The following is a 21,528-nucleotide window of genomic DNA, read 5'->3' as shown; positions in this document are numbered from 1 at the left end:
GTGTCTAGGTCATATGGTAGATGTTTAACTGTTTAACGTATTGTCAGACTGTCTTCTAACATATTGTCAGACTGTAAACTTGGTTTGTTCTGTCTTGAATTTTAGTGGTACCTCAACTTTCCCCTTAAGATCAGGAAAAAGACAAGGTTGCCTACTTTCATTACTTCTATCATTACCTTCTCTCCCAATCCTTGGTAACCATCATTCTTCATGTTTCTACAAATTTGACTAGTTAAGTACCTCATATAAACCCGATTATACAATATTTTTCTTTTAGTACTTATTTATGGGCTCTCTATTGGTCTCTCTTTCTGTCTTCATGCCAGTACAAACCTGTTTTTATTACTATAGCTTTGTAGTAAATTGAAATCAGGAAATTCAAGATAGTTTTGGTTATTTAGGGTCCCCTGTGATTCTTTTTGAATTTTAAATATATTTTATTGATTTTTTTACAGAGAGGAAGAGAGAGGGATAGAGAGTTAGAAACATTGATGAGAGAGAAACATCATCAGCTGCCTCCTGCACACCTACTGGGGATGTGCCCGCAACCAAGGTACATGCCCTTGACCAGAATCGAACCTGGGACCTTTCAGTCCGCAGGCCGACGCTCTATCCACTGAGCCAAACCGGTTTCGGCTCTTTTTGAATTTTAGATGGGGTTTTCCTAGTTCTGTAAAAAGCACCATTGTGATTTTGATAGGAATTGCATTGATTCTGTAGATTGCTTTTGGTAGTATTGCCATCTTAATATATTTTTTAATCCATGAATATGGGATGTCTTTCCATTTATTTAGGACTTCCTTTAATTTCTTTCAGCAATATTTTGTAGTTTTCCACATAAAAATCTTTCAATTCCTTGGTTATATTTATTCCTAGATATTTTACTCTTTATGATACTATTGTAAATATATTGTTTTCTTAATTTTCTCCTTGGAGTCTTCTTTGCTAGTGTATAGAAATATAAGTGTTTTTTATGTGTTGATTTTTGTATCCTGCAACTTTGGTGAATTTATTAGCTTTAACTTAAGTTTCTTGTGAAATCTAGGGTTGTCTACATATCTGATCATGTGTCTTCATAAACATAATATTACTTCTTTTCCATTTTGGATGCTCTTTGTTTCTTTTTTCTTCCTTAATTGCTCTGGCTGAAATGTTCAGTATTATGTTGAATAGAAGTGCTAAAAGCAGGCATCCTTGTCTTTTCCCTGTTCTTAACAGAAAAGTTTTCCATCTTTAACCATTGAATATGATGTTTGCTGTGGTTTTTAAAATGGATTTTAGCCCTAGCTGGCTTGGCTCAGTGGATAGAGCATTGGCCTGTGGATTCAAGGGTCCTGGGTTCAATTCCGGTCAAGGGCACGTACCTCGGTTGCAGTCTCTGGCGTGAGGCAACCAATCAGTGTGTCTCTCTCACATTGATATTTCCCCCTTTCTGTCTCTTTCCTTCCACTCCCTCTAAAAATCAGTGAAAAAATATCCTTCGTTTTATTAATGTGATGTATTACACTGAGTGACTTTTGTATGTTGAACTGTCCTTGCATTCCAGGAATAAATCACTTGGTCATGGCGTATAATCAAGAAAACTTGAGTTCAGTCACTTGTCTATTTCATGTGGCTAATAAGTGCTAGAGCTAGGAATCAGACTAAGTCAGGGGTCCTCAAACATTTTAAACAGGGGGCCAGTTCAGTGTCCCTCAGACCATTGGAGGGCCGGACTATAGTTTAAAAAAAAATATGAACAAATTCCTATGCACACTGCACATATCTTATTTTGAAGTAAAACAAAACACCCGCATGTGGCCTGCAGGCCGTAGTTTGAGGACACCTGGTCTAAAGCTTGTGGTTCCATTTAATGAGGGAGAGAAATCAGTTCTTCAGTTGAATGTGAAGGAATTATTATAAAGATGTTTCTTTAATATTTCTTGTGCATTAATATTGTTCACTGGTTTTTACCTTGAGTTTTGGTTTGGAAGAAACATTGTTTTTCCCAAAGTATGATAATTGCCATATTTATTTTGTAATTAAGTTAGATTGTGTCATATGTACAAGGTAAAAATGCTACATATATATAGAGAGAAGGGAAAGGCCACTAGAATGGGATAGGCAGGTAAGTTTTATGGTTATAATCAATGGGTATTCCCATGTGAGAGCGCACAGAGAGAGAGAGACTGTATAAGTAAATGGACAGTCCTGATGTTAAGAGTGGTATATATTGCAACAATAGCCCTTTTGGATGGGAGAAGTATATTAAAAACATAAATTGGTCTCAACCTTTATAGAGCTTATTGTGAAGCAGGGGAGGGGAGACTATAACCACAATGAAGGGGGGAGTGTAGGTTGCTGTGGTAGAGCATGGCAGTGGTACCTAAAATAGTCTGTAGAGCAAGCATGTCAAACACTCGGCCCACAACGAATATTTTCGTGGCCCAGCCAATATAATGGTATGTAAGAAACATTTTAATAAATATTTCGTAATTTAATTTTTACAATATCCTGTTATACATAATTATAAATAACGAACTACAATGTTCGCTAATGATTGATTATTGTAATTGTGTTGCATTCATTTCCCTTACATACCTTATGTGCAGGTGCACCATTTCTCTCCACTAATACTAGAAGCGAATATATATATATTTTTAAATATGCATTTTTTATTGATTTTTTTTTTTTTTTACAGAGAGGAAGGGAGAATGATAGAGAGTTAGAAACATCAATGAGAGAGAAACATCGATCAGCCGCCTCCTGCACACCCCCTACTGGGGATGTGCCCACAACCAAGGCACATGCCCTTGACTGGAATTGAACCTGGGATCTTTCCGACGGCAGGCTGATGCTCTATCCACTGAACCAAACCAGTTAGGGCTAGCAGCGAATATTTTAGCAGCCAATTGCCATTCATTAGTCTTGCACTGACTTGTTTGGTGTGCGCAACGGGAAATATTTCACTTTTGGAGAACAAGAAAAATAGTTTTATTTGCATTATGCTTATTAATTTGTGCAGTTATTCAGTGTCTGGTAAGTTAATGTTCAAGAAAAAAATACTAATTTTTATTAAAATGTTCTATTTTATGTTAATGATTACTCATTTCAGCCCTTTGTATTCAGCATGTCTCTATTGAAAAACTATGTTTCTATGAAAATTAAAGCTTTTGTTTTTTTGTAGCCCACATAAACTTAAGCCTTGTTTATTTGGCTTGTGTTAGCCTTTGAGTTTGACATGCTTGCTGTAGAAAGTTGGGGAAAGCTTTCTGAAGGAAGTGGCTTATAAAATGAAATCTGAAGGATGAGTAGGAATAAACCATTTGAAGAAAGGTATTGACAAGTATCCTGGGCAGAGAGATACCAAATATATTTAAAGGTTTAACCTTGCTGGGTCCCCTAGGTTGAGGTAAAGGACAAGGCTAGGGAAGTGTGGGCTGAAAACAGCCTAGGAGAGGTGCTATGACTTTAGTAGAGTTTTTTCAGGGGAAGAAACTTGACCCAAATTTTGTTTTTACCAAGGGACTGAAGAAATAATTTTCAAGGTTATTAAGAATGGAGGAATCCTCTTCCATGTATTTTCTTCTAGCTTTATTTATTTACTAGAGGCCCGGTGCCTAAATTCGTGCATGGGTGGGGTCTGGCCGGCCCACCCCAATCAGGGCCGATTGGGCCAGGCCAGCCGGGGGGAGGGGACGAGGGAGGTTGGCTGGCCAGCCCCACCCCAGATCCGGGGGAGGGGCCACAGGCAATTGGCCAGCCGGCCCACCCCTGATCAGGTTGGGGGCTGGCCCTGCCCCTGGTTGAACTCTCGGTTGAACTGGTCGAGGGGACAATTTGCATATTAGCCTTTTATTATATAGGATTTTGCTGTGAGGTACCTTTTCCCTCTTGTCTAATTTTTATTGTCCTTTAAGATTTCCTTGGGAATTTTATTTCTGAGTTAATTGACTTGAAGTAAGAGCTTATGTTCTTTTATAAAAGTACATAGGGATAAACAGAAATATCAGATACTGAAATACATTCATTTACCTCTGAACCAATTTACCAGACTATTAAAACAAAAATATTTACCATAAATATTGTGTTTTTGGGAAGGCATTCAGAAAATCTTAGCATCTCCTTTGTATATGGTGTGATACTGCTCCCTACTCAGTAATAATTACAATGGTTAAATTAACATAATTTGAGGTTTAGTGGAGACATTTTGTAATTAAAAGGATTTGTAAAACCTTTTTATAATTATGAGAAAGCAAAGTTATATAGATGTTTAAAAGTTATTGAACTGTGGAACTCAAGACACAAAATGGTTTTGCTATAGCTTATTCATATTTTAGGTCTAATTTATATCTATAATATATATGTGCTTCAAAATTAATTTGCTTTTTAAAAAAGGGATGTATTAGTACCTTAAACTTCCTTGGGGATGTTATGGTATGTTAGTTAGTTAAACTTCCTTGCAGATTCTAGGGTGGGTTATTTAGAAGTAAAACCCTGTGGTTTCTTTGGAGATGGTAGTGACCGTCTGCAATCCAAATAGTCCTAGGATCACTTTCTTTCCTATGAGAGAATAGCTTCTTAACTATTTTGGGATGAGTTCTGTCCCTTTGAAAGTTTGTCCTGGTCAATAGATAATGAGAGGAAGACAGTAGGTTGTCTACTGTTTCTATAAGTATCTTTATAATTAATGCAGGCACTAGAGAGTTAAACTTATTAAATTTGGTGTATAAGTATTCAATCTGTACAAATTAAAGTAATGGTGTTTCTACAATCAAAAGCTAATTTTCTTTTTACCTCCTTAGCGCTGGCTGACAGAGCAGAGAGCTCAATGTCCTCATTGCCGGTAAGTGTTTTGCTATGATTATTTGTGTATTTGGAAAATAATAAGGTGATGGAGTTGGAGTGTGCCCTAATATTAATAAAATTCTTTCTGTAATCTTCATTTCTTCTCTTTGTGAATACAGCTGAAAAGAAATTAATCTCTCTAGATATAGCAATAAACTAATTTATCTTAGAATTATGTAGAATGCATTAAATTGTTTACCTTATTTTAGAAAATCATGTTTAACTTAAAATTAAAAAGGTTTCTGGTTTTAAAAAATCTTAATAGTATAGGTAAATATTTTTTAAAAGTCTTCTGATTCTGTTACTCTTCACCTAGTCTTGTCATGAAATAACCCTTTCAGGTGAAGTTGTTGGGGTTGTATCTAGTCTTCTAAACATTTTCTATCTATGTACTGATATCTATATATATAGAAGGATAATAGGCAAATTGTCTCTGCGGGAGTTTGATTGCTCATTATGATGTGCGCTGACCACCAGGGGGCAGCGCAGAATGAAGGAAAGCCCCAGCCAGCAGCCGGGAGGCCCCAATTGGCCCTGATCGCTGGTCAGGCCTAGGGACCCTACCCGTGCATGAATTTCGTGCACCGGGCCTCTAGTGTGTATATATAATTGTTTTCTTACGGCACAAATAATATAGTACTGTGTTTTTTTTAAAATATGAAATATAGTGGTACCTTTATGTACACATGTCATTTAAATTTAAAAATGTTTGATTTATCTATTATGTGACCATATGTTATTTATTTATGCTTATATTGAGATACGTTTAGATTGTTTCCACTTTCGGTAATTTCAAATGATGATGCCAGATTGTGCTGAAAGATAGGTTTTTACCATTTTACATTCCTAATAAAAGATACAAAAGTACCTTTTCCTCACATTCCTGCCACTATTGTATATTACCAATCTATCTTTTTTTTTTTTGTCCTTTTGCTAGGAGAAAATTGTATCTTTTTTTTAAACAATATATTTTTTAAATTGATTTCAGAGAGGAAGGGAGAGGAAGAGAGAGATAGAAACGTCAATTATGAGAATAATTGATTGGCTGCTTCCTGCACACTCCCTACTGGGGATCGAGCCCACAACATGGGCTTGTGCACTGACTGGGAATCAAACCAGTGACTCCCTGGTTCATAGGTTGACAGTCACTGAGCCACGCTAGTCAGGCTAAAATGTGTTTGTTTTAGAAAATTAACTCAAATTCCTGAATTAAAAAATATATATCTTCTCTCTAGTGCTCCACTCCAAATACGAGAACTAGTAAACTGTCGTTGGGCAGAAGAAGTAACACAGCAGCTTGATACTCTTCAACTCTGTAGTCTCACCAAACATGAAGAAAATGAAAAGGACAAGTATGTCCTCAATTTAAGTATTTCATATATTTTGGTACATGTTATTTTAATGAAACTATTGAAAGGTATTTTATTTTTTTTTTAGTTTTGTAAGTGAACACAGTTTTCTTTTGATGTGTGGGTATCAGTATTTGGAAAGATCTTTCTAACACTTGATTGGCTTATTTTATCAGAGGCTTTCATAAAAGGAGTGGAACTGCCACAGTTGCTGATGTGCTATTAATCTCTCTTCTTTGCCTCTTGATGCCTACTGGCTCCCCTTGGGTTTGCTGAAGATGCCTATAGGTCATTGATTAAGAACAGATCTGATAAATTTCCTATATTTTAAAAGATGTATCCTAAATTTGGTGGTGTGGAAATCATGCTAAATTAGCTTCCAGACCAGGCTGGCAGGAGAGGGCAGTTAGGGGCAATCGGGCTGGCAGGAGAGCAGTTAGGCGTCAATCAGGCTGGCAGGGGAGTGGTGAGGGGGTGATCAGGCTGGCAGGCAGAAGCGGTTAGGGGCAGTTAGGCAGACAGGCAGGTGAGCAGTTGGGAGCCAGCAGTCCTGGATTGTGAGAGGGATCCCAGATTGGAGAGGGTGCAGGCTGGGCTGAGGGACAACCCCCCCCCCCCCCCCGTGCACGAATTTCGTGCACCAGGCCTCTAATATTACTTATAAGTGAGAATATAAAATGTAGACTATTTAGGTATTTTCTTTAAGCTCAATGATGAACAGAACAAATGAAACACTCTCTTTTAAAGGCAAGAGAAAACTTTTTTAAAAATAAATATTTTTTTTATTTCAGAGAGGAAGGGGGAGGGAGAGAGAGATAGAAACATCAGTGATGAGAGAGAATTACTGATCGCCTGCCTTCTGCACTCCCCCTACTGGGGATCGAGCCAGCAACCCGGGCATGTGCCCTGACCGGGAATCGAACCACGACCTCCTTGTTCATAGATGGATGCTCAACCACTGAGCCATGCTGGTCAGGCAGCAAGAGAAAACTTAAAAAAATTTTATTGTGGTAAAATACACATAACATCATTACTATCTTAACCATTTTTAAGTGTACAGTTCAGTAGTGTTAAGTATGTTCACATTGTCACACAACTAATCTCCACTAGGGCTGCCAGAATAGAATAGCATAGACTGGGTACCTTAAATAGTATTGGAGGCTGGAAGTTCAGGGTCAGGGTATTGTTTGCTTTCTGGTGAGACTCTCTCCTTGACTTAGATATGGCTTTTTCTCTCTGTGTTCTTACATGGCCTTTTCTCTGTTTATATACACTTCTGGTGTCTTTCTTTTCTTGTCAGGACAACAGTCCTATTGTGTTAGGCCTCTGCTCTTATGACCTTATTTAACATTCTTAAAGTCTTTGTTTCCAAGTATAGTTACCTTAGGGCTTTCTACATAGGAATTTGGGACAGGGCAAATGCAGTTCAGTTAATAACCAAGTGCATCTTCATTCCTTTGCATGTAGATCTCCAACTTAAGGGTTGCATGTAGATCTCCAACTTAAGGGAAAATGTTATATTTTATTTTTAAAAATATATATTTTTTTATTTCAGAGAGGAAGGGAGAGAGAGGGAAAGAAACATCAGTGATGAGGGAGAATCATTGATTGGCTGCCTCCTGCATGTCCACCACTGGGGATCAAGCCCACAATATGCCCTCACTGGGAATCGAACCATGACCTCCTGGTTCATAGGTCAGTCCTCAACCACTGCACAACACTGGATGGGCTATTTTATTTTTTAAAATATGGAATGCTTCATGAATTTGTGTGTCATCCTTGTGCAAGAGCCACGCTAATCTCTTCTGTATTCTAATTTTAGTGTATGTGCTGCCAAAGTGAACATGGGAAAACTTTTTAAAATTGAGTTGATTTTTTTCAGAAGGATCTGGTATTACTTTGTGCAGTTAATCACGTGTCTTATTGTTAGCATTGACCACATGTAGGAAAAGTGTATGTGCATGCATACATGCTCATGTAGATACAAACACATAATCTGATTTGTCCAAAAATGTAGTAGCAGGCTAGAATTTATCATCTATAGCAGTGGTTTTCAGTTGGTGTGCCACAAGAATTTTTAAAATGTGCAGTATCTGACTCTTTATTTAGTCAGGGGCACTGACCTTTTTTCCCTACATTGTCAAATAAAAAAATGACAACAGCTAATATACTAGTAACAGTAACTGTTCAGTGTGAATGAATCAAAATTATACCTATTTTTTCTGTCAGATCAGCAAAAAATAAATTTTTTGGTGTGCTGCAGAATTTTAGTATTTTGTGTGCCATGAAATAAAAAGGGTTGAAAATTTCTGATCTATAGTAATATTAGGAAATGATGTTATATTTGTACTTTATTCAAAAACTAGTCTGCATTTTTCATGTAATTTTAAGTTCTTATAGATTAATGAAAACAGTGTTTTAAGAAAATTGTGTTCCAATGTAATTCTTTAGCTTAATTTGCAAAAGAAACTATGGAATACATTTTATATTGTTTCCTGAGATATAATTGTTTAAAATTGACCAAAAAATTAAATGATTTTGCTGTTTACTCAAACTTAGGAATTTGTTGAGGTAATTATTTTCCAATTTTAGTTTAATTTATAACTGTATTTTCTTTTCATAATATATAGATGTGAAAATCATCATGAAAAACTTAGTGTATTTTGCTGGACTTGTAAGAAATGTATCTGCCATCAGTGTGCACTTTGGGGAGGAATGGTGAGCAGAACAAATTATTTTTACTTAGAGACTAGAAAGCACTGAAATACTTGTTTGATTTAGATAAAAAATAATGTTTTACTTTGTTTATAGAATGAAAATTAAATGATTTTGCTTTATAGCAGAAGGTATCATTCCTTCTGTTATGCCAGAAAAACAGCATTTGTGGGAGATTTTGATGTGGGATGTGTACCCCCTACATAAATATTTTTTTAAAATTATAAAATGTATACATCTGCAAATCTTTAGTTGTAGGATCAAGGTCTTTTTAAATTATTTTATGTTATTTCATTAAAGTTCAATTGATCTCATGTCCTGGCCACAATTTTTCAATTTTGGTTTATTTAAAATGTAACAACACTTGGTGAAAAATATGAATGTAAACTTCTAGATCTTATGATTTGTTTTCTAAGTAACTAATTTTTTTTTTAATTTTTATTTTTTCCAGTCTAATTCAATGTAGTTTTTTAAAGTTATCTACCTTTATCAAGTCTAAAACATTCAAATTAGTTTTCCTAGAAATAGCTTTTTATTTTATATTTGTGTCCTTTTGTTTAATTAATATTGAATTATATACTTACAATTCTATATAATAAAGATATAATATGCAAATTAACCTTTGCACCCTCACAAGATGGCTGCCTACAACCAGGCCAGCAGGGGGGTTAGTGTGGGATGACCAAACAACTTAACAGCAGGCTGTGTAGGGTGACCAGGCCGGCGGGGGCGGGGGGCGTGAGGGGCGACCAGGCTGGCAGGGGGTGCAGTTGGGGGCTACCACGCAGGTATGGGGATCAGTTAGGGGTGATCAGGCCAGCACCAGAGGCAGTGAGGTGTGATCAGGCTGGCGGGGAGGGGGTTAGTTAGGGGCGACCAGGCAGGCTGGCAGGTGAGTGATTAGGAGCCAGCAGTACAGGATTGTGAGAGGGATGTCTGACTGCCCCTCCCTCCCCCGCCGCCCATGCACGAATTTTGTGCAGCGGGCCTCTAGTAATAAGTACAATAGGCATAAATAGTTTTGAGAATAAACAGTAGATTCTTGGTGGGGAACGTTAGTCATAGTGGGAGTAGACATCTAGAGGTGTCTGTTAGCGATGAGAATTAATCATTCTTAGGTCATTAGTTTGCACATTTTGGGGAGAGAATGCCAGGTAAGTTGGTTGAGTAGAACTCAATTCAGAGTTTTCTGTTGGTATTTGTTTTGTTTTGTTTTGTTTATTTTAATGTATTTTTATTGATTTCAGAGAGAGAGAGATAGAAACATCAATGATGAGAGATAATCATTGATTGGCTACCTCCTGCATGCTCCCTACTGCAACCTGAGCATGTGCCCTTGACCTGAATTGAACCTGGGGCCCTTCAGTCCACAGGTAGATGCTCTATCCGCTGAGCCAAACCAGCTAGAGCTTTTCTGTTGGTATTTGAATACTCCTGTGCCGACTAGAAAAAATTTATGTCCCACAACTTAGTACTTTAAATAAATGGGTTTGTTTTTTTTTTTTGTAAGAACCAATGGAAACAGTATTTTTCATAATTTCAGTGGACATGCAAAAATCCATGTCATTTTTTCCTTAGAGACCGTGGCTGGGTGCTTTGGTTGAACAAGACAGTTCTCTTTTCTTTCTTTTTAAAAAATATGTTTTTATTGATTTTAAAGAGAGAGGAAGGGGGAGAGAGATAGAAACATCGATAAGAGAGAAACATTGATCAGCTGCCTCCTGCATGCCCTCTACTTTTAATGGAGCCATCCACCTGGGCATGTACCCTGACTGGGAATTGAACCGGTGGCCTCTTGGTGCATGGCCTGAGGCTCAACCAATTGAGCCATACGTGCTAGGAAAATAAGACAATTCTAATATGAACTTTTCTGTTACAGGAAATTCCTTATAATAGAAATTTAAGTTCTACTTTCTAATCCAGAGATTGTGATAAATTACAATACATAAATTGGATAGGAAATTGATTTTAGGCTGTTAGCTTTAAAAAAATTGTTCTTTGAATACAACTGGATTTGTAAGGTTAAATTGCATGGGCCTTCTGTCTCTGCAGTAACTCTTTGTGGCATGAAGAATGGGTTTATTGCTTTTGCTAATAGTGTACGATGGGTCTTTTCCTCAAATGTCTTTCTAATTTATTCAGTTGTGTTAGAGACTGGGTATTCAGTGATTAACAAGATAGATATCAAATAACTAGTTATGTACTTAATTGTTGTAATAGATATTAGGAATAAGTATACAGTCTGGTAAGAATGGATAATTATGGGACCTGACCCTCTAATCCTGAACTAATCCAAAGGATGAGTAGGAGTTAAAAGGTGGAGAGTTTGGGAGGGAAGATGAAGGAGAATTATTTTTGAATAAGTAGGAGTTACTTTTGCAAAGGCCTGATGGGAGGACAGAAGGCTAGTGCTGATCAAGAGAAGAATGACAAATGAGGTTGTGTCAGCGGCTTTGAGCCATGATTAAGGATCTTGGTTCTTTCTAATGAGTGAAGATTTCTACATCAGTGTAAACATTTTGCTTAAGATCTTTATCCACAATTGAAGGATTTTTTACGTGGGCCAAGTGACTTTAAGCAAGCTGTGACTTATTTTAGCAAAGTAAAGGCAGCCTAAAAAAATAAAATCCATTTGGAAATATTTGCCAGTATATTAGTGTTCATAGAGTGTTAATAAAGGAATGTAAATACAGATGAGATATATGAAAATGTTTTTAAAAGTTATTTTATTAATTTAAATAGCACGGTGGACATACTTTTAAACCTTTGGCGGAAATTTACGAGCAGCATGTTACTAAAGTGAACGAAGAGGTAGCTAAACTTCGTCGGCGTCTCATGGAACTAATCAGCTTAGTTCAAGAAGTGGTAAGACTACTACTAAAAGATCATTATCCTTTTTATAGTCTATACTATGTAATATATATTTTTATAATGTAAATCAATCAGATGTTGAAATTAAGATTTAAAATAATTTTAGACATATTTTTAAATATATTTTTTGTTGATTTCAGAGAGAAAGGGAGAGGTAGAGTGATAGAGAAACATCAATGATGAGAGAAAGTCATTGATCAGCTGCCTCCTTCCTGCACATGTGACACTGAGGATCAAGCCTGCAACCTGGGCATGTGCCATGACCAGAATTGAACCATAACCTCCTAGTTCATAGGTCCATGTTCAACCACTGAGCCATGCCAGCCGGGCAAAATTTGAAAATTTGATAGGATATATTTATAGTGAAGTCTCACCAACTTCACACTAGCTGAAGAACTAAGGGCTAAATCCCTGGCCTGTTCTGTAATTGGACCCAGAGAATTGTCTCTTATGCAGAAATAGAGAATCAGTTAGTGATAAGCCTGTTTTGTTATACACTCAATATTGACTTTTAGAAAGTCATTAAATTATTCATTCTTTGGACCCCCAGCTTTTGGGGTTTCTGCTACGAAGGAATGAATTATTTCTGATGTCCTGAATTAGAACTCTGCAGAATTAAAAGAGTAATATTTAACAGTACTCTTTAGATGCTGTGTGGGTCAAACAGTTTTGGTGAGCTATTTACCGTTTATAATATTTCTATTGAAAAATTCATTAAGCTTCAAACATTTAAATACCATATATACTTTTGGGATATATTTTGTTTAAAGTTGCCAGGTCCTAACTTAAGATGTCATCTTTATCCCCCTTTAGGAATAAAGTTTCAGATCATTATAACTTTTTTTATACAGAAAGAAATGTTTTTGAGTTGTATGTATACAATCTGCAAAATCATTTGGCCTTTACCTTTATTTTCTATTTTTCTCTTGGCAATATTATAATGTCATTAGAAAAAATATTCTAGGTTGAGATTCTTACTGCTTGTCTTTATAATAATAGTAAGTATAGGAAATGCTGCTTCTGTTAAAAAATCTATATGTACTCTGCAATCTTTGAAAATCCATTTTTTTCTTCTAAAAAAAAGAAAAACTTTGTAGATATGGTTTTAAAATTTTTAAAATTATTTTAGGGTTTTGCACGATGTGAAATGGCTTTAGTAAACTTTTGATTTGAAATGATTTCTTATCAGAGATATAATTGGGGCTTTGAGATATAAATGTTCTGTATGTTACCTAAACCAATTTTTGTAATTACATACCTATATTTTATTTATACATTATTTATTTATTGTTTATGGTTTATTTATTTTTTAAAAAGTATTTTTATTGACTTCAGAGAGGAAGGGAGAGGGAGAGAGATAGAAACATCAATGATGAGATCATCAATCAGCTGCCTCCTGCATGCCCCCTACTTGGTTCATAGGTTGATGCTCAACCACTGAGCCACACCAGCCCAGCTTTATTGTTTAATTTTAAGAAATATTTTTCCTGATTCAGTTCAATATACAATGTTTTTAAGGCCATGATTTTCCTATGATATATGAATAATTAAAAAGGATTATTAACTTATGTTTTTTATTCTTTGATTTATTTTTATTTAATTTATTTTTTTGTTATAATCTTCACCTGAGGATATGTTTATTGATTTTACAAGGAGTGTGGCGGGGCGGGGAGGGGTGAAGAGAGAGAGAGAGAGAGAGACATCGATGTGAGAGAGAAAAATCGATTGGTTGCCTGTCATATGTGCCCCAACTGGGTAATGAACCCCAAACCTAGGTGTGTGCCCTGACTGGGATTCGAACCTGCTACCTGTTTATTTTCTAGGAAAGAAATGTAGAAGCTGTAAGAAATGCAAAAGATGAGCGTGTTCGGGAAATTAGGAATGCAGTGGAGATGATGATTGCACGGCTAGATACACAGCTGAAGAATAAGCTTATAACACTGATGGGTGAGTGTTTTTCTATGCTACTGGAGTAACTGGGGCTTCAGGTTCAATCTTTGAAGAGAAAAGGTTGGTGAGTTCTTTAGGCTAGGAAAAGATTGGTTTAAAAATAAAAGTTCTTCCTATTAAGTGTTCCTTTTATCAAAAACGTTACTCCAGCCCTAGCCAGCTTGGCTCAGTGGGTAAAGCATCGGCCTGCGGACTGAAGGGTCCCAGATTCGATTCCGGCCAAGGGCACGTGCCTGGGTTGTGGGCTCGATCCCCAGTGGGGGCCGTGCGGGAAGCGGCCGATGAATGATTCTCTCTCATCATTGATGTTTCTATCTCTCTCTCCTTCCTCTCTGAAATCAATAAATACATTAAAAAAGAAACGTTACTCCAAATTAATATAACTTCTATTAGCCTCATTGGATATGCTTCCAGCCCTAAGGACTTTGTGATTTAAAAAGATAATGGTTTGATTAGGCAAGTATGCCTATTTTGTTAACTTTCTTTTTAACCTGTGAAGCAGTTTCTTCCTTTTTGATACTAATTTCTGTAATAATGATTCCTTTATTCCTGTGTTTTTCCAGTTTCTGGAGAACTTTTGGGGCATTCTTTTTTTTACAGGTTCTTCTTATGTTCCAAGAACATAACCTTTTGCTGACAGTAAACATAAATATATGGCACACTTACTTTTTTTTTAATGCCACACTTAAGTTTTGGGGAGGAATTATTTCAGAATAGTTAACTGAGTAAAAAATTTGCTATTCTAGATCATTATAGCCCTTTTAGAAGAAGCAATAACATTAATTTCTTTAGAAAGTATATTGTCATTGTATATTTCTTAGATGAATTTAATAAAGTCTAAATTACATTTTGTTTAAAACTGTAGTTGGGATTGGTTCTAAAATCCTCTTGTCAGAGCTATTAGAATTTAGAATCAACCTCTTAAAGCTCTGAGAAAAATTTTTAGGGTAGCTATAATAAATAAGTTTTGCTTTCCTAAAATTAATTCCTTGTTATTGAATGTATTTCATGAAAGCTAATTTTATTATTAAACCAATAATGAGCATGAATATAGTGTTTTGCTATTTTAAATAGGTCAGAAGACTTCTCTAACACAGGAAACAGAGCTTTTGGAATCCTTACTTCAGGAGGTAGAGCACCAGGTAATGAAATATTAAATGGAATGAAGTCTTGACCCTTTTTTGTCCTTATGCTTGAAAATTCTTTTTAATATAGATTATATAAGATCAAAAGATCTTGCGATCTATGTGCTATACTAGGGATTTTTATGAAGTAGGATTCAGCTGATTCTTATGTTTTCTCCATCAGGTTTGGGAACTAAATAAAATTAAGATTTATTCTGTTTTGTAAGACTGGTGCATAGCATAAAAGATTAAAATCTCTGACTTTGTGACTTAAGTGGTGCCTTTGAGATAGAATATTATTGCCAATTACCTATATATACTATATGATTTTTATTATAAACTTAGCGTTTTTATTTATTAAGTATATTTTAGTTAAGTATCAAGGAGCAGTCATTGTTTTAGGTATTTGGAACACAGCAATGGACAAAATGGTAAAAAAAAATCTGTCCCCATAGAGTTTATATTTTAGTTTGTGGTAGGTGAGTGTTACATATAGTGAATGAGCCCTAACCGGTTTGGCTCAGTGGATAGAGCGTCGGCCTGCGGACTGAAAGGTCCCAGGTTCGATTCCAGTCAAGGGCATGTACATGGGTTGTGGGCACATCCCCAGTAGGTGTGCAGGAGGCAGCTGATCGATGTTTCTCTCTCATTGATGTTTCTAACTCTCCCTCTCCCTTCCTCTCTGTAAAAAATCAATAAAAGATATTTTTAAAAAATGTATATTGTGAATGAATAAATAAATGTGTAGTGTTACATAACTATTTGGTATACTCGTCTTTTTTTTTTTTTTTTTTACCATGTCACTCTTGTGCAGGGACCATGCTAATCTTTTCTGTATTGTTCATATTTTGGTATGTGTGCTGCTGAAGAGAGCACAATATTCATCTGCCTTTCCTTTTTTGGTTGTTTGTTAATCCTCACCCGGGGGTATTTTTTCCCCATTGTTTTTTAGAAAGATGGAAGGGGAGGGTAGAGATAGAGAGAAACATTGATGTGAAAGAGACACATCGATTGGTTGCTTCCTGCATGCACCCTGACCAGGCCGGGGATTGAGCTTGCAACCAAGGTACCTGCCCTTGACTTGAATTGAATCCTTAACCCTTTAGTCTGTGGGCCGACACGCTAATCATTGAACCAAACCAGCTAGGGCTGCTTTTCCTTCTTAAATATATACCATGATTTGTTTTTTCATTCAGCTGTTTATAGCTATTTGGGTTGTGCTTTTTTTTTGGCTTTTACAAATAAAGTTACAATTGATACATGAGAAAATTGCAAAATAATTTTGTTCAAAAAAGGAGGCAGACATAAAATGAGTACATAATGTGTATGATTTCAATTACATAAAACTCCAGAAAATGTGAACTTATCTATAATGAAAGAAAGCAGATAGGAGGTTGCCTGGAGGGGGAAGAAAGCAGGAGAGCTTACAAACAGGCACAAACAAATTTTGGGAGATAATGCTAAAGTTCACTATCTTGACTATGGTGATGGCTTCACAGGTATATACATTTGTCAAAACTTAATTATTGTACACTTTAAATACATGCAGTTTGTCTTATATCATTTATGTCAGTTATTCCTCAAAAAAGTTGTTTTTGTTTTAAAAGCATATACCTGGGTTGCTGGTTGCTTGTACAGAAGGCAACCAGTCGATGTTTCTCTATCACATCAATATTTCTCTTTCTCTCTCTCCCTCTCTCTCTTCTCCCTCCTCTCCCCCATCCCTTTACTCTTTACTCTTTCTCTAAAGTCAATAAAAACATATCCTCGGGGGAGGCTTAAGCAATAAAAATTTATTTTCATTGTTCTGGAAGCTGGTTTACATCAGGTATTGGCTGGTTTCCCCTGAGGTCCTTCAGTTTGGCTTGTAAACGGCTGCCTTCTCTCTGTTTTCTAAAGACATTGTCTCCAAACTAGAGGCCTGGTGCATGAAATTTCTGCATGGGTAGAGTTCCTAGGCCTGGCCAGCGATCAAGCTGATCGGGGCCTTTCTTCCAGCTGCTGGCCGGGACCTCCCTTTCCTGGCTGCCAGCTGCCAACACGGGGCCTCCCTTCCCTGGCTGCTGGCTGCCAGCTGGGGCCTTCCTTCATTCCGCCCCGCCCCCCTGGTGGTCAGCGCACGTCATAGCGAGTGATCAAACTCCCAAGGGGACAGTTTGCATATCAGGCATTTATATATACAGATACTGTTACATTCTGAGGAATGAGGGTTGGGACTGCAACATATGAGTTTTGGGGAGACACAGTTTAGCCCTTAACCCTTTGCACTCGCTTGCTTTTTTCTCGATTCCTTTATTCTACTCGGGATTTAATTTTTTAAATACCCCAGATTTTACAAAGCGCAGCAGTAGAATAAAAAACTGGAGTTTCTTTTCATACAAACGTATTTATTTGGATTTTTTAATATTTCAAATTATTGATACATTCAATACAATTTGACATACGAGCTGCTACCGATGCTAACTGTGTCAAGTCACACTCGACATTCGAGTGCAAAAGGTTAATAGTTTGTAAAGCTGTTTCACATTCAGCTTCATGATTGTTAAACCCAGCAAAGCAAGCATAGATATTATTTGTTTTACACATAAACTGACAGTCATAATTAGTTTGTAGTAGAACTAGAACTTCAGACTAGTTGTTTTGAATACAAAATTAGTAATCTTTTAATTACCATGCTTATTTTACTAAGGTTGGATTTATCACTTCTTTACCTTTGGCTGTTTCCCAAATCGATAATAGCTTAAAACTTTTTGTGTGTACATTACATCTTAATGTTTCTCTGGTCCCTGGAATGCATTTTGAGAAATTCTATTTGAAGGCTATAAACCTATAGGAGTTTGTTCATTAATATACATAATGGCTTTACTGTAGTAGTGTAAAGTATATTTGTAGTTTTTAAAATTGTATTTACCCTAACATATGAGGAGAGAAAAATGCTTTAAAATCAAATACACTTACTCCATGACTATATTGATAGAATAGAAATAAATAATCTAGATTCTTTGTAGATTTTTCATTCTAAAACCCACTTTGAGTCATTCTATTCTTTAATCTAATTTTTTTCAGTATATAACCCAAACAATTTTTATTTGCTTTATTAGGGATTTTGAGGTGCCACTGAACAGTAATTTTGTTTATTTAGTCAGGTACTTTTTTTCCTCACACAGTTACGATCTTGTAGTAAGAGTGAGTTGATATCTAAGAGCTCAGAGATCCTCATGATGTTTCAGCAAGTTCATCGCAAGCCCATGGCATCCTTTGTTACCACTCCTGTTCCACCAGATTTTACCAGGTATGACACAGTTTTAAAATTTCATTTTCATATTAAGTTTATGTGCGAATGCATTTAATTGTTTTTAAAAAACATTGTTTTTCTTTGCTTCATTTTTTTAAAGATTCTGTTTATAATGATGTGGTTCATATAAACTAAAGTTCTTGTGGACATAAACATTTTTTAGTGAAAAGAAGATGATAGTGAATTAGAATTGGTTTCTTCTTGGAGTTTCATCTTCCATACTGTAGAGAAGAAATAATTGATCACAGTTTATTTCATGTCTGTCTGTTCATTCCTTTTCTTAAATTAAGATATAATTGAAATAACATCTTATTAGTTTCAGGTTTAAACATCATGATATAATATTTTATATACTGAGAAATGATTACCACAATTAGTCTAGATTATAGTTTACATCCATCACCATACATAGAAAACATTTTTTTCTTTTTTTAAAAATATATTTTACTGATTTTTTACAGAGAGGAAGGGAGAAGAATAGAGAGTTAGAAACATTGATGAGAGAGAAACATCGATCAGATGCCTCCTGCACACCCCCTACTGGGGATGTGCCCCGCAACCAAGGTACATGCCCTTGACCGGAATTGAACCTGCGACCTTTCAATCCGCAGGCCGACGCTCTATCCACTGAGCCAAACCAGTCAGGGCGAAAACATTTTTTTCTTAAGACCTCTCTTAGCAGGATTCAGATATGCAATACATATAATCACATTATTACTATAATCACCATGCTGTAAAATTTGGTCTATAAACTTTGTTTTGTCACTAGAAGTTGGTACCTTTTAACCTCTCTTTTAAAGATTCCTCATATAAATGAGATCATATAGCACTTTTCTTTCTGTCTGTTTTACTTAGCATAATGTTCTCAAGGTCCAGCCATGTTTTCTCATGTCCATTCTTTTCTTTACCTTTTGAGTTTACTTATATCTTATTACACAGTGACTATAACTCATTTACATATATGTTGTCAAAAGGAAAACACATAAAGCATGAAATGCCAAAAGATTTTAATGGTGACATGATGTTATCTCCAGATCCTAAAAAATCTGGAAATAACAGTTGGTTGCTTCCTACGTATCTTTTTTAGTTTTACCCTGGGCAGTCTTAGAATTCTTCTGAACAGCATATTTTTTTAAGCATGTTTAAATTACCCTGTGCTGTTAAGAGCAGTGATTCTTAACACTGGTTGTATTTAGATTCACTTGGGATTCTTTTGGAAATTTACCACTGTTGGCCCATACCCCCAGGATATCCTGTATAATAAAAGGCTAATATGCAAATTGACTGAACGTCAGAACAACCGGTCACTGACACACACTGACCACCTGGGGAACATGCTCAACACAGGAGCTGCCCCTGGTGGTCAGTGCACTCCCAGAGGGGGAGCACTGCTCAGCCAGAAGCCAGGCTCTCAGCTGGCTAACATAGCTGTGGTGGTTGCAGGAGCCTCTCCTGCCTCTGCCGGCAGCGCTAAGGACCCCTCATGGGATGTCTGCCTGCTGGCTTAGGCCCACTCCCCACGTCTTGGACTGAGAGAGGACACAGGCCGGGCTGAGGGACAACCCCCCCCCCCCCCGGCCCCTGCCCCCAGTGCACGAATGTTGTGCACCGGGCCTCTAGTTTGAAATAAAATCCCTGTGTGCGTATTAGTTTGCTTGGATTGCCATAACAAAATACCACAGATGGATGGCTTATACAACAGAAGTTTATTTTCTCAGTTCTGGGGTCAAGAAGTCTAATATCACAGTGCTAGAATATGTGATTTCTGGTGAGGTTCTCCTCTTGGCTTGTAGACAGCTGGCTTCTTGCTCTGTCCTCAACATGACCTTTTATCTGCATACATACAAAAGGTGTCTTTCTCTGGTGTCTTCTTCTTCTAAAGAAACGAGACATACTGGGTTAGGGTCCTTGTCCTTATTACCTCATTTAACCTTAAATACCTCCCTAAAGGTCTCCAAATACAGTCATGTTGAAAGTTAGGGCTTCAACATAAGAATTTGGGAGGACATAATTCAGTTCATAACATTGGCTACAGATAGGTGTTTGTAGTCTTTTTTTTCAACTCTCCTTGGCTTATTCCTAAGATGAGAGGTTAAACCACTGCTTCAGAGAAATATATTGGTATGACAGACTTTAGTTCATCTTAAACTTTAGAGATGGCTTATGAAATATTATCAAGTGTTTCTAGCATTTTGAGGACTGTGGTATATTTAAGAAACAGCCTTATGACTTGTATGCATGCATATAAACCTAACCAATGGACACAGACACCAGGGGCATGAGGGCATGAGTGGGGGGGTAAAGAGGGTAATGAGGGGATAAGGACACATATGTAATACCTTAATCAATAAAGAAAAAAAACACAGCCCTATAAAGAGGTTCATGTGTTTAGCTGCCTTTTTCTGTAATATGTGATTGTACTAGACTGGTGTAAGCCAGGGTTTTTCAACCTAGGCATTGATGACATTTTGAGCTGGATGAGTTTTTGTGGGTTGGAGGGAGCTTTCCTGTGTATTGTAGGATGTAACACCATAAACACTTCTCCCTTTTTAGTTGTGACAAAAACATTTTCAGACATTTCCAGAATTTTCTTGGGGGCAAAATTGACCCTGATTTAGAATCACTGGTGTAAGCCCTTGTTCCTGATCACAGGTGCATTCTTGAGGATCATGACCACTCACAGTTCTATAAACAGAAGGACAAAGTTTTTCTGATGAGAACTCGGGAAGTTCTCACTGATTGATGTCTTTGTTTCCTTCTAAATTAACAATCCAGATACAGTATTCATATTTTACTAAAACACTGAATAATTTTTTAAAAACTGGGTATGTGCTATTATTAAGTAAACCTGGGTGAACTAAGATGTTCACTAATATCCCAAGGCTGCCTTTTTGATAATGTGGTCAGCCATTTCAGTTTTGAATATTTTTTTAAAAACCATTCCATAACCAGTGGAATGAAAACAGTTTTGACATAAATATCATAAATAAAAATGTGGTTTTCAATTCAAAGTATGGTACACAGATCACCTGTGTCAGAGTCATCTGTAGTGTTTTTCCAAAAGGCAAATTCCTAGCCCTGTTCTCTGACGGTCTTTGGTGGTGCTATCCAGAAAAGGAATGAGCATCCTAAGTAATTCTGCACTAAAGTTTGGGATTCATTGATATAGCAGGAAGCTCTGCTTTAGACTTCTTGAGTGTCAATCTCTGTCATATGCAGTGATTGTTTTGTTTTCTGTTCCCTTTTTAACTGCCCAAGGGTCTCAGAACCTTGACAATTCCTTGCTTTCACTACCTTCTTTTTTTGGGTGTAGATGGAAGGGACTGAAATTGGGGAGGCAGAAGGCACATCAATAAAGAGGAAACCACCAAAAAAAAATTTTTTTTACAAATATGAT

The 21,528-nt window shown here is 36.6% G+C and overlaps 1 protein-coding gene and 2 non-coding genes across 5 annotated transcripts in view; 1 reads left to right on the top strand and 2 right to left on the bottom strand.

The window, feature by feature from the left end:
- The window catches only part of TRIM37 (tripartite motif containing 37), a 150,518-nt gene that overhangs the window by 3,838 nt on the left and 125,152 nt on the right, over positions 1-21,528 (top strand). For all 3 annotated transcript variants that reach the window (XM_054709839.1, XM_008147710.3, XM_054709838.1), the window contains exons 3-9: positions 4,785-4,825; positions 6,063-6,179; positions 8,807-8,894; positions 11,634-11,756; positions 13,586-13,709; positions 14,787-14,854; positions 18,004-18,128. In XM_054709839.1, the coding sequence (XP_054565814.1) occupies positions 4,785-4,825; positions 6,063-6,179; positions 8,807-8,894; positions 11,634-11,756; positions 13,586-13,709; positions 14,787-14,854; positions 18,004-18,128 (686 nt within the window). The remainder of the gene's footprint in view (positions 1-4,784; positions 4,826-6,062; positions 6,180-8,806; positions 8,895-11,633; positions 11,757-13,585; positions 13,710-14,786; positions 14,855-18,003; positions 18,129-21,528) is intronic.
- LOC114233867 (U6 spliceosomal RNA) lies at positions 7,919-8,020 on the bottom strand. The gene has a single exon (XR_003620055.2). It is a non-coding gene; the product is annotated as a U6 spliceosomal RNA (small nuclear RNA).
- LOC114233868 (U6 spliceosomal RNA) lies at positions 15,606-15,712 on the bottom strand. Its single transcript, XR_003620056.2, has one exon. It is a non-coding gene; the product is annotated as a U6 spliceosomal RNA (small nuclear RNA).

The sequence above is a fragment of the Eptesicus fuscus genome, chromosome 20, assembly GCF_027574615.1.
Source record: "Eptesicus fuscus isolate TK198812 chromosome 20, DD_ASM_mEF_20220401, whole genome shotgun sequence".
NCBI lineage: Eukaryota > Metazoa > Chordata > Mammalia > Chiroptera > Vespertilionidae > Eptesicus > Eptesicus fuscus.
This window is presented reverse-complemented; position numbering and strand designations above follow the sequence as displayed.